Consider the following 13,423-nt stretch of genomic DNA (forward strand, 5'->3'; position numbering starts at 1 on the left):
AAAAATTCCAGTAGATTAGTCAAGCATGATTCACCTTTTGTAAATCCATGTTGACTTTGTCCGATCCTGTCACTGTTTTCCAAGTGCTCTGCTATTACATCTTTTATAATTGACTCTAGCATTTTCCCCACTACCGATGTCAGGCTTACCGGTCTATAATTCCCCGTTTTCTCTCTACCACCTTTTTTGAATAGTGGGGTAACATTAGCTACCCTCCAATCCATGGGTACTGTTCCAGAGTCTATCGAATTTTGGAAGATGACCAGCAATGTATCTACTATTTCTAGGGCCACTTCTTTAAGTACCCTAGGATGTAGATTATCAGGCCCTGGGGATTTATCGGCCTTCAATCCTGTTAATTTCCCCAACACTATTTCCCTAAAAAAATACTGATTTCTTTCAGTTCCTCCCTCTCATCAGACCCTATGTTCCCCGACATCTCTGGGAGGTTATTTGTGTCCTCCTTTGTGAAGACAAAACCAAAATATGTATTTAATTGGTCTGCCATTTCTTTGTTCCCATTATAAATTCCCCTGATTCTGACTGCAAGGGACCTACGCTTGACTTCACCAATCTTTTTCTCTTCACATATCTATAAAAACTTTTACAGTCAGTTTTTATGTTCCCTGGAAGCTTACTCTCATACTCTATTTTCCCCTTCATAATTAATCCCTTTGTCCTCCTTTGTTGAATCCTAAACAGCTCCCAATCCTCAGGTTTACTGCTTTTTCTGGCCAATTTATATGTCCTCTCCTTGGAGCTTATGCTATCCCTAATTTCCCTTGTTAGCCATGGTTGAGTCACCTTTTTTGTTTTATTTTTATGCCAAACTGGGATGAACAAATTCTGTAGTTCATCCATGCGATCTTTGAATGTTTGCCATTGCCTATCCACCATCAACCCTTTGAGTGACATTCCCCAGTCAATCCTACCCAACTCGCGCCTCAGACCATCGTAGTTTCCTTTATTTAAATTCAGGACCCTAGTCTCTGAGTCAACTACTTCACTCTCCATCTTAATGAAGAATTCGATCATATTATGATCGCTCCGACCCAAGGGGCCTCGTACAACAAGATTGCTAATTAATCCTTTCTCATTACATAATACCCAGTCTAAGATGGCCTGATCTCTAATTGGTTCCTCGACATATTGGTCCAGGAAACCATCCCGTAAACACTCCAGGAATTCCTCCTCTACAGTATTGTTACTAATTTGGTTAGCCCAATCTATGTGTAGATTAAAATCACCCATGATAACTGCTGTGCCCTTATTGCACGCTTCTCTAATTTCCCTTTTAATGCCATCCCCAACCTCCGCATTACTGTTTGGAGGTCTATATACCACTCCCACTAATGTTTTCTGCCCCTTGGTATTTCTCAGTTCTACCCATACAGATTCCACATCATCAGAGCTAATATCCTTCCTTACAATTGTGTTAATCCCCTCTTTAACCAGCAATGCTACCCCACCTCCTTTTCCTTTTTGTCTATCTTTCCCGAATATTGAACACCCCTGGATGTTGAGTTCCCAGCCTTGGTCACCCTGGAGCCATGTTTCCGTAATCCCAATCATATCATATTCGTTTACCTCTATTTGCGTAGCTAATTCATCCACCTTATTACGAATGCTCTTCGCATTAAGACACAAAGCCTTCAGGCTTGTTTTTTTAACGCTCTTAGACCTATTAGAATTATTGTTTACTGTGGCCATGTTTGATTTGAACCCTTGATTACTCTGACTGCCACCTTTGTTTTTCTCCTTCCTGTCTTTTGCTTCTATCCTTGTTTCCCTTTCCTCTGTCTCCCTGCTCAGGTTCCCAACCCCCTGCCATTTTAGTTTAAACCCTCCCCCAGAGCACTAGCAAACACTCCCCCTAGGACATCAGTCCCGGTCCTGCCCAGGTGCAAACTGTCCGGTTTGTACTGGTCCCACCTCCCCCAGAACTGGTTCCAATGTCCCAGGAATTTGAATCCCTCCCCCTGGCACCATTCCTCTAGCCACATATTCATCTGAAATATCCTTCTATTTCTACTCTGACTAGCACGTGGCACTGGTAGCAATCCTGAGATTACTACCTTTGAAGACCTATTTTTAAATTTACCTCCTAACTCCCTATATTCAGCTTTTAGGACCTCATCCCATTTTTTAACTATATCGTTGGTACCTATATGCACCACTACAACTGGCTGTTCATCCTTCCCTTCCAAAATGTTCTGCAGCCGCTCCGACACATCCTTGACCCTTGCCATAATGCCATATTGACAACGATCTTGTACACTAAATTGTAAATTTCACACCAAGATGAGCTCTAATCAAATATTTCTCACTAAGCGTGTTGCGCAGTTGACTCTTCTGGTAGGCTGGAGGCAGCAGGAGGAAATCCATTGAGAGGCTTTGATCTTCGCGAGTTCCCGGCTACTTGAAGAAATGAATACAAGTGACAAAGGGCTCGGTGATGTAAATTGATTGGACATTCATCTCATTTATGGGATCTAAGGGTAGGTAAAATGGCTTCCGCATCTCCCCTACATAACAATAGTCACTGCACGTCAAAGTAATTCATTCTACATAAGAGTTTTGTAGCATAGAAACAGACCATTCGGCCCAATAGGTCAATGCCAGTGTGTATGCTCCGCATGAACCTCCTCCCACCTTAGTCCATTTCACCCTATCAACATATCTATTTGTTTCCCCCTAATGTGCTTTTCTACCTTCCCCTTAAATGCATCTATGCTATTCACCTGAACTACTCCATGTGGTAGCGAGTTCCAGATTCTCGCCACTCTCTGAGTAAGTAAAGCGCGTTGAGATGATAAGGTGCTGTGCAAATGCAAGTCTTTTTCTTTATTTTTACCCAGCAAAGTACAAGTTCTGTGCCGCTGCATATGCCAGCTCTAGCTCTTGATTTGAATGCAATACTGTATGAATGAAGCCGAGTGCTAGAAGACATACGATCACCTGCTGTGGGTTGGAAGAGTTGTCAACTTTCATCACAAAAGTGCTAAAAGCCCAGTTAAGGTTCAGGGTGATGAGGTGTGCAACATTATAAAGAAACAACTTAACGATGTGGGAACAAAAAAACCCCACAGAAAATGCAGATGTATGATTGCAGTCAGCCAGAGGTGCTCAGTGTCCAGCAGCACCACACTAAACCACCAGACCCTTCTGATCGTCCTTCAGCAGGTAATGTGAGGAATTATCAAATAAGGTACACTAACCAGAGATAAGATTCTGCCACTAATGTATATAATGCTGAACTAACTTACCACATCATCACGGTAAAGAGGAACAATTTGCTTTACGAATGAGTTCACTGAAGACTACAGGACCTTGGTTGGCATTGCTCTCAAATGGAGGCAAAGAGATCAATGTCCATAACCCCGCGACCTCTACCACCAAAAGGACAAGGGCAGCAGGCGCATGGGAACACCACCACCTCCAAATTCCCCTCCAAGTCACACACCATCCTGACTTGGAAGTATATTGCCGTTCCTTCATCGTCGCTGGATCAAAATCCTGGAGTTCCCCCCTTAACAGCACTGTGGGAGTACCTTCACCACATGGACTGCAGCGGTTCAAGAAGGCAGCTCACCACCACCTTCTCAAGGGCAATTAGGGATGAGCAATAAATGCTGGTCTTGCCAGCGACGTCCACATCTCATGAACGAATAATTAAAAAAAACAACAGCTAGAAGTCTGATATGATCTTGCTGTTTCTGCAGTATTGCAAACATGTTAAATGTACACATTATTTCATGTATTTACACATAAAGGGGGAATGATTTGGGGCGCTAAATTCGCCGGGGCGCTAAAATTAGTGCCCCAAAAAAGTTAGCGCCCCCTCCGCTGGAAATTCAGTAGTAGCGCCCCAAGCAGGAGGTGGGGTGTTACTGGAAAGCGCTTCACCTCCTGCTTGGGGTGCTACTACTGAATTTCACAGCGCTACGTGCTGCCGTGACACGTAGCACCGCGTCATTGCAGGCTTTCTCCCCTGATTAAAGGAGGGGCCTAGTGCTGCGCGCACTGGGTCCCTGCCAGACCACTGGGGAGTGGGGTGCTGTGAAAACAGCCCGGCCTTGCGATCGCGGCCGGCACCCCGCATAAAAAAGTGAAAGGGGGGCAGGTGCTGGCAGTCGGCCAAAGTAAAAATGGCCGCCCGACACCTGCCCTTTAAGCAGCGCCGTCGTCGCTGCAAAAATGCCCCCTGATTGTGTCGTACATATCGTCCGCCGATAGGTCAGGGGGCGCAAGGGAAGTTTGCGGCCTGGGCGCAAGCGGGGCGCTGTGCACGGTGATAACATCATCGCCAGCAGCGCAGGACGCTACCGGCTACCGCCGCCGCTAACCTCCCGCTGAATTTCAGGGGGCGCGAACAAGAGGCGCAAACCAACCCAATTTTTCCCCCAAAGTATTGGGATTTACCTCATATGGTGACATAATGAGCAAAAAAATTCCTTTCAGACGGTGTGCTGTTTAATGCCCAGATTGGCTCTGTTGCTGAACCGTTTTCATCAGTAGGGAAACATGAGTCACGTGAGAAATATGGCACCACAGGACTCTTCATTCTCTGACCTGCCTTAATTCTATCTCTGTTCATTCTTGGAGCTTTTAGTGCTGACTTCATAGCACTGACCCTGGAAGGAAATCAAATCTGCAGATCCACAGCTTGCACCTGTGTTGGACAGCCTTGGCCAAAATGCGATCATTCAGGATCACTGAAACGGTTAGTCACCAGGTGTGCCCCTGGCTACGTGGCACCCATTAGACAGGCTGCATTAAGGCTTGAAGGTATTAGTCGATAAATATTGTGACAACAGCACAGATCAGCTGGAGACTGTCGCAAAACATCCACACATATATTAAGAGTTTATAATCACATGAATTAAGCACTCCTCACTTCTCTCTCCATTTGAAGATTTGACCATTAATTACCACATGATTATCAATAGGCAATGTATTGCCTCTAATATAGCCAGCCATTTGAAACAACTTGAATTTCTTTTGAAGTTTCTTTGAATAAAAAACAAAACTCACTTGTCGTTGTTTCCAATGTTTCTGTACCTTCCTCTTCTGTTGTTTCTGCCTCCTCCTCCTCTTCCTCCTCCTCGTCCTCTTCGTCATTATCCTCCACCCATCTACCTGGTATTAACCCTGCTGAGTCATAGGAGTTACACAGTGGCCCCACAATGTGTGTGATGAAGGATTCCTGAAGCTTGGCCAGCTGAGGGGCTGAGCGGTCCATAAATGGACTGATGGGAAGCCCGAGACTCGACTCCTCATCACCCTGCACATCAAAGTAAAATTGGTTAGGGACGCTATAGTGATTTTACCCCCAGTTCTTCCCATTTTCTCTCTCTTCCTCCCTTAGGAGACATCAGCACAATTTCTGGATATGGCTGCAGTGTGTACCAACTACAGGATGCACTGCAGCAACTCGCCAAAGCGTCTTTGACAGCACTTTGCAACCTCCACCACCTAGTAGGACAAGGGCTGCAGCTTCATGGGAACATCATCACCTCCAAGTTCCCCACCAAGTGGCACACCATCCCAACTTGGACATATATCGCCGATCCTTCATTGGTGCGGAGTCAAAATCCTGGAACTCCCTACTTAACAGCACTGTGAGAGTACCTTCACCACACGGACTGCAGCAGTTCAAGAAGGCGGCTCACCACCACCTTCTCAAGGGCAACTGGGGATGGGCAATAAATTCTATGTGAAACAATATAGGGTCGGTTTTCCTCTTGGATGCTCTGCCCGGTGCCGGACTGGCATACTTGAGGGTTTCTGTGTATGCAGAGTGAGCCGTGCAGTCAATATTCCCAGTCTGGGGCATGATCAAGGCCTGAGCACCTTCTCAGCTCCTGGTAGAACCTAACACTGGGAAACAGCTGGACTTTGGGCTGCTGCTGGGATCCAGCAGCCAGAAACACTGAAACCCTAAGATCCACCTGCAAAAAGATGACCGAAGGAAATAATCTTAATTTCTGGCAGACTCCCACCTTCGCTATCCTGGGCAAGGCCCACTGCCAGGTTTTTTTGGAGAACCCCTCTGTTTGGGTGCCCCACAAGTGAACGAGGAGCAGAATGAGGCAGGAGATTCGGGAACGCCCCCTTCTCACTTCATCTGCATATCAATGCCGTGCCTGTGCCTACTGTAGGCGCAAGGCCAGTACAAGGGCTGCAGCTTCATGGGAACATCATCACCTCCAAGTTCCCCACCAAGTGACACACCAAGTGAGGCCAGTATAGGAAACCCCTGGGCAATGTAGTGGGGCAGAGACTTGCCTCTTTACATTTTCTATCTTACGACTGACCAGTATTGTGTATAAAAAAAGGCCTACCTCAGAAACTTTATGCATGATTTTATTATGGAAAGTTGGAGTACATAGGAATGTCTTTCAAATGTGTGTATATCAAGTGAACCGCTAACATCTTTTTAGGGCATGATTCCCCGATCAAGCGCCCCCAGCAGGAGTGGTGCTCACCGGGAGCACTGGTGGTAATTGATGGTCAGCAGGCCAAGCTTGTCCAGCCATTTAAATTAACGGGTAGCAAATCAGATGCTGCGGGCCTGTGATATCTCAGCCAGTGAGTGCTAGGCCTGCCCACGAGAACATGCCCTACAATGTGTTTGTACTCTACTGATCTTCAAAGTAAAAGACCCTATGCCTTCTTTCTGACTGATGGCAGCCACAAAAATAGATAGAACAAAAATACAATTTATTCATTTGCGGCACATCACTAACCTGCTCATAAAACTCATTAACGATGCCTTCAGTCCATTTTAAATGTAGCTCCTTGCATTTGGCTGGCCCATTGATGTCAGCGAGCTTAATGCACATTTGACAAACCAGCAAGCGATCGTTTTCATTTGCCCAGTCAATGCCTGGTCCGACCTCCTCGTTCACCTGTTTACAGTATATGAGGGCAATCCAATTACAAATCGAATCAGCAACAGGTTGACGCAGCATTTAAAATTGAGGCGATCAGTTGTGCCTTAGCATTCGCGTTAAAAAGCATTGGAAATAGTTAAGAGAGCTTTCCCTATAAGAATGGGCTCTGTTATTAAGCCGTACTTAGAAAATGACTTGTGAAAAATAAAGCAGTACATTCTGTCAGCCAGGGTGTATCACTACAGGTCTGTGTAAGTCACTCTGAAAAGCTTTGATAAGCAATAACGTGCCAACTTATATTGCACATTAACAATATGTATTGTACATTAACATGTACTGTAATAACATCTTGTACAGTGCACACAGAGAACAGACAGACTCCTTTTGTCTTCTGTGTCACAGACACACACTTTCTGGCAACTGATAGCAATATTAACTTAAATTAAGTGCCATATATATAAATCTCTATTAAAGCTGATTTGAATATAAAATAGTATATGATTTTCATTAATACATTGCACAATGGAATTCCTCTAAATTATTTCCCACTTCATTTCTATTAAAATGGAAATCCTGATCCAGCCATATTTGCATGCATAATCCCCATTAAAGTCACTGGTGCACTGATTCTGTTCAGTAACTAACAAATGAGACTTTACCTATGTGGTAAACCACTGTTATCGTTCACAACCGTTCACTATTGTTACACTGTTGTTATCACTGTTTACACTGTTATCACTACACAAGATTACCTCTTGCCACGCACGCTGTTATACCTGGGCTGACCTCAGCTGACTCCGCCCATGGCTCCGCCTGCTTGCCCAGGTATAAAGGTGATTGCTTGGCCAGTATTCTTCCTTGCTGGAACCGATCACCCACGAGGGTGGGCTTTGTTATTTAGCCAATAAAAACCTATAGTTACTATCTTAACTCGTCGCTTTTCATGGAATGAATTGATAGGTATATCAATTTTATTGGCTAAATTTTGAAATGGATGGACAGCCCCAGCCAAATGACCAGCCAGACGGCCAGCTACAACAGCCACAGCCAAACAGCCAGCTACAACAGCCTCAGCAACCGACCTGGCTGCGAGCCCTCCGACCGCCGTACCTGGATCTAAAACCACAGGCAGCGAATTCAGCCCTCGACTTCGATCACTGGCTGAGCGGTTTTGAATCCTACCTGGTAGCCTCCGGCGTGCCTTCGGAATCTAAACTACGAGTTCTGACCGCCCAGGTGAGCCCTAAAGTATTTGCACTCATCCGGGACCTTGCTACATACGAGGAGGCCCTCGACCTGCTAAAAGAGCAATACCGGAGCCCAGTAAATACAATGTATGCCAGACACCTCCTAAGATCCCGCTCGCAACAGCCAGGAGAGTCTGTAGATGAATTTTTACGGGCGCTACAAACACTCGGCAGGGACTGTGACTTTAAAGCTGTAACGGCTGCACATGCTGAAGGAAATATCCGCGATGCCTTCGTGAAAGGCCTTCAGTCCGACTGCTCACGGCAAAGACTGCTAGAATCAAAGGACCTCGACTTGAAAACAGCTGCAGCCCTCGCTCGCTCCCTGGAAGTGGCCCATCGGGACCTCGAGGCGTACTCCAGGTACAGTGCTGCGCGACCCTGGGACTCGGGCCCGACCCCGGCCGCAATACCCCTCGCACCGCCGCCCCTGGGGCCTACTACGGCGTCGGTGTCCCGGAATCGATCGGGACTGCCACCCCCGGGACCTGCTGCGGCAGCGGAGCCCCGCGATCGGGCCGCCAGCTTTTTTTTCTGTGGCCAGGCGAGACATCAAAGGGTGCGCTGCCCTGCAAGGAACGCGACCTGCTCCGGCTGCAAAAAGAAAGGCCACTTCGCAAACGCCTGCAGGGGGAAAGCCACAGACGCCAGCAGTGCCTCATGTGAGTTGTGGGGGCGGCCATCTTTGATCAAGGCCACAGACGCCAGCAGTGCCTCATGTGAGTTGTGGGGGCGGCCATCTTCTCCGCCATTTTGTCCAACTTCGTGGGGATCCGCGTCATGGGCGCCGCCATTTTGTTCGCCGCACTCGGCCGCCATTTTGTCTCCAGACCCAACCACCGCCTCACCTGCAGACTACAGCAGCTCACTCAACCATACACTGGCCTCCGTCACGCTTGACCAAGCCCTCCCGCATCATCTGTCCAAGTCCATGATGGACATCGGAGTAAACGGCCACGCCACGACCTGCCTGTTCGACAGCGGAAGCACGGAGAGTTTTATTCACCCAGACACGGTGAGCTACTACTCCCTCACTGTCCGGCCAACGCGCCATCGGATCTCGATGGCGTCAAAGTCACATTCAACTGACGTCAGCGGCTACTGTGTGGTGACCCTGTCGGTTAGGGGCACGGAATATAAAAACTTTAAACTTCTCGTCCTGCCCCAGCTCTGCGCTGCCGTCCTACTAGGGCTGGATTTCCAATGCCACCTCCAAAGTGTCACTCTGGCATACGGTGGACCCCTCCCCCCACTCACAGTCTACAACCAGCAGGTTTTAAACCGCCCGCCGCATACCACCTGCGGCCTCTCCACTCTCAAAGTCCCGCCCCCCTCCTTGTTCGCTAACCTCACCCGCGACTGTAAACCCGTCGCTACCAAGAGCAGGTGGTACAGCGCCGGGGACAGAGCTTTTATTAGCTCTGAGGTGCAGCGACTCCTGAAAGAGGGCGTCATCGAGGGGAGCACCAGCCCCTGGCGTGCCCAGGTCGTAGTCGTTAAGACCGGCAATAAACATCGCCTGGTCATCGACTACAGTCAAACCATAAACCGGTACACCCAGCTGGACGCATACCCCCTTCCCCGCATATCTGATATGGTAAACCAGATTGCACATTACCGGGTATTCTCCACCATCGACCTTAAGTCGGCCTATCACCAACTCCCTATCCGCCCTGAGGACCGCCAGTATACCGCCTTCGAGGCGAATGGCCACCTCTACCACTTCCTTAGGGTTCCCTTCGGCGTCACCAACGGGGTTTCGGTCTTCCAAAGGGAGATGGACCGGATGGTTGACCAGAACGCGCTGCAGGCCACGTTTCCTTATCTAGATAACGTCACCATCTGCGGCCACGACCAGCAGGACCATGATGTTAATCTGGAGAAATTCCTCCGTACGGCCCAACGGCTGAATCTCACTTACAATAAGGAGAAATGTATATTTAACACCTCGCGCCTTGCCATTCTCGGCTGCGTAGTAGAGAACGGAGTCATCGGCCCCGACCCCGAAAGAATGCGCCCCCTCATGGAGCTCCCCCTTCCCCACTGTCAAAAGGCACTGAAGAGAACCCTGGGGCTCTTCGCTTACTATGCCCAATGGGTGCCCAATTATGCGGACAAAGCCAGACCCCTCATGAAGTCAACCTCCTTCCCCCTGACACCAGAAGCATGCGCAGCCTTCTCCCTCATAAAAGGAGACATTGCGAAGGCCACAATGCACGCAGTGGATGAGTCCATCCCTTTCCAAGTGGAGAGCGATGCATCCGACTTCGCCCTAGCTGCAACCCTAAACCAGGCGGGGAGACCTGTAGCCTTCTTCTCAAGGACCCTCCAGGGCCCTGAGATCCGACACTCTTCTGTCGAGAAGGAGGCCCAGGCAATTGTGGAAGCGGTATGACGCTGGAGGCATTACCTGGCAGGCAAACGATTTACCCTCCTCACCGACCAGCGTTCGGTTGCGTTTATGCTTAATAACAAGCTGAGGGGCAAAATCAAGAACGACAAGATCTTGAGGTGAAGAATCGAGCTCTCCACCTACGAGTACGATATCTTGTACCGGCCTGGTAAACTCAACGAGCCCCCTGATGCTCTATCACGAGGTACATGCACCAATGCGCAAGTTGATAGACTGCGGACCCTCCACAACGACCTCTGCCACCCCGGGGTCACTAGACTTTACCACTTCATTAAGGCCCGCAACCTGCCCTACTCCATCGAGGAGGTCAGGACCATGACCAGGAACTGCCAAGTCTGTGCCGAATGCAAACCGCATTTCTATAGGCCGGACAGAGCAAGCCTGATCAAGGCCACCCGCCCCTTCGAGTGCTTGAGCATCGATTTTAAGGGGCCCCTCCCGTCCTCTGACCGTAATGTGTACTTCCTCAACATTATTGACGAGTACTCCCATTTCCCCTTTGCCATCCCCTGCCCAGACATGACCAGCACCACGGTCATCAAATGCCTGAACGACCTCTTCGCCTTGTTCGGGTTCCCGAACTATATACATAGCGATCGGGGCTCATCCTTCATGAGCGAGGAACTTCGCCAGTTCCTGCTGGCGAGAGGTATTGCGGCGAGCAGGACCACCAGCTACAACCCCCGGGGGAACGGCCAGGTGGAAAGAGAGAACGCGACAGTTTGGAAGGCCGTCCTCTTAGCCCTAAAGTCTAAGGGCCTCCCAACCTCTCGCTAGCAGGAAGTCCTCCCGGCAGCGCTCCATTCCATCCGGTCACTGCTTTGTACTGCCATTAACGCCACCCCTCATGAGCAAATGTTCATTTTCCCCAGGAAGTCGACTACGGGAACCTCGCTACCAACATGGCTGACTTCTCCGGGGCCCGTCCTGCTGTGGAAGCACGTAAGGACCCATAAAACGGACCCCCTGGTCGAGAGGGTGAACCTCCTGCACGCCAACCCCCAGTACGCCTACGTGGCATACCAAGACGGGCGGGAGGACACAGTCTCCTTGCGAGACCTCGCACCCTCGGGCACCCCGGAGATACCACCGTTACCCCCCACCACTCCCCCAAATCCAGCTCCTGTAGGCGGCATGCCAGAACCCCAGGAGCCTCCGTCGGCCATGCAGACACCAGCATTAACATCGGATACTGCACCACCGCCGCCGCTGCTGCGCCGATCAGAAAGGCTTACGAGGCCTCCTGATAGACTGACATACACGAACTAGTAGTACACTTCACCCCGCCGGACTCAATTTTAAACAAGGGGTGAATGTGGTAAACCACTGTTATCGTTCACAACCGTTCACTATTGTTACACTGTTGTTATCACTGTTTACACTGTTATCACTACACAAGATTACCTCTTGCCACGCACGCTGTTATACCTGGGCTGACCTCAGCTGACTCCGCCCATGGCTCCGCCTGCTTGCCCAGGTATAAAGGTGATTGCTTGGCCAGTATTCTTCCTTGCTGGAACCGATCACCCACGAGGGTGGGCTTTGTTATTTAGCCAATAAAAACCTATAGTTACTATCTTAACTCGTCGCTTTTCATGGAATGAATTGATAGGTATATCAACCTACACCAACTATCTCTTGACTAAAGGGTCTAAACCCAACTCAACCGCGGAGTTAACAGGAAATCATCAGCTGTTACATCTCTAATCTCATCTAACACTAGGGTTATGCTGCAGATCACCAGGCCAACAACAAAAGGGAGACAGTTTGCCCTATGAAGAGATTGGAAGGGTAGGTGAAAACAGGAAAGTTACTGTAAAAGGCAACTTCAATCAACCAAGTGTAAATTGGGAAAACCAAGTGGTTTGGAGTCCGAGCTGGTAAATGTAACGCATGACCGTACATTAGGGAAGCTACAAGGAGCAGTGCTCATTTTGACCCGATAGTTATGAATAATCCAAAAATGTCCAGGAAGTGGAAGCTGTGGCATCCTTGAATCAACACAGAATCATAAAGTTCAACATGATCTGGGATTCAGAAATGCCCAAGACCAGCAGCCATGTGTGTAACTTTAAAAAGATCTACATTGAAAGAAGGGGAAAACTTAAGAAAACTGCCTGAGGGAGGTTGTTCAACAACACTTGAGTCTCCAGAGGACAGGTGGAACACCTTTTAAAGACATCAGCTCAGGCTATACATGGCTGTTCCAGCATGCTTCTGCTGAAACTTAAGCAGAAGAATTCTGTACGTTTGCACCCTCCAAAACATTCACTAAGGGAGGCATAAGCGACATGCCAAAACAGAGATGACCCAAAATAAAATAATGTCGATGAGCTGGGACTCCTAGGTGGGCTAAAAGGACTCAAAAGAAACAAATCCCCAAGGACAGAGCGTGCTGAGAGACACTCAGGAGTGAACACTGTATCATTAGGTATCATTTGAGTGGATGGGACTAATGTGGCATTTGTATTCAAAAAGGCTGATAACAATGACACAGGCAACTACAGACCAATCAGTCTTGCTTCAATTCCATGTAAAACAATGCAAACAATTATCAGGATTAAACTTAAAAGATTATCTTTACAATAATGAGTTAGTAAGTAGCAGTCGACAAGAAGGACCAAATCCTGCCTGACCAAAGTTCTTGACTTCTCTGAGGAAGTCAAGAACTTAAGTGGACTGTGACTAACCCAATGATATGTTGTACCTAGATTTCGAAAAGATATTTGACATGAATGGATGGAGTCGTGGAGCCAAAAAACACTCAAATTATTTAAGATACAATTAGATGCTATAATGGGGGACTTTAGATTCTTTTTGGATGAACTAAGAAAGGCCTTCCTCATCCGTAATTATCTTGTGATCAC

The 13,423-nt window shown here is 48.2% G+C and overlaps 1 protein-coding gene across 1 annotated transcript in view; it reads right to left on the minus strand.

The window, feature by feature from the left end:
* Window positions 1-13,423, minus strand: part of pde3a (phosphodiesterase 3A, cGMP-inhibited) — a 548,293-nt gene that overhangs the window by 15,483 nt on the left and 519,387 nt on the right. The window contains exons 14-15 of the mRNA XM_086010030.1: window positions 6,750-6,911; window positions 5,035-5,284 (exon numbers count right to left, since the gene is read on the minus strand). Coding sequence (XP_085866156.1) covers window positions 5,035-5,284; window positions 6,750-6,911 — 412 coding nt within the window. The remainder of the gene's footprint in view (window positions 1-5,034; window positions 5,285-6,749; window positions 6,912-13,423) is intronic.

The sequence above is a fragment of the Somniosus microcephalus genome, chromosome 17 (genome assembly GCF_052327205.1).
Source record: "Somniosus microcephalus isolate GS21.2 chromosome 17, FLI_Smic_1.0, whole genome shotgun sequence".
Classification (NCBI taxonomy): Eukaryota; Metazoa; Chordata; class Chondrichthyes; order Squaliformes; family Somniosidae; genus Somniosus; species Somniosus microcephalus.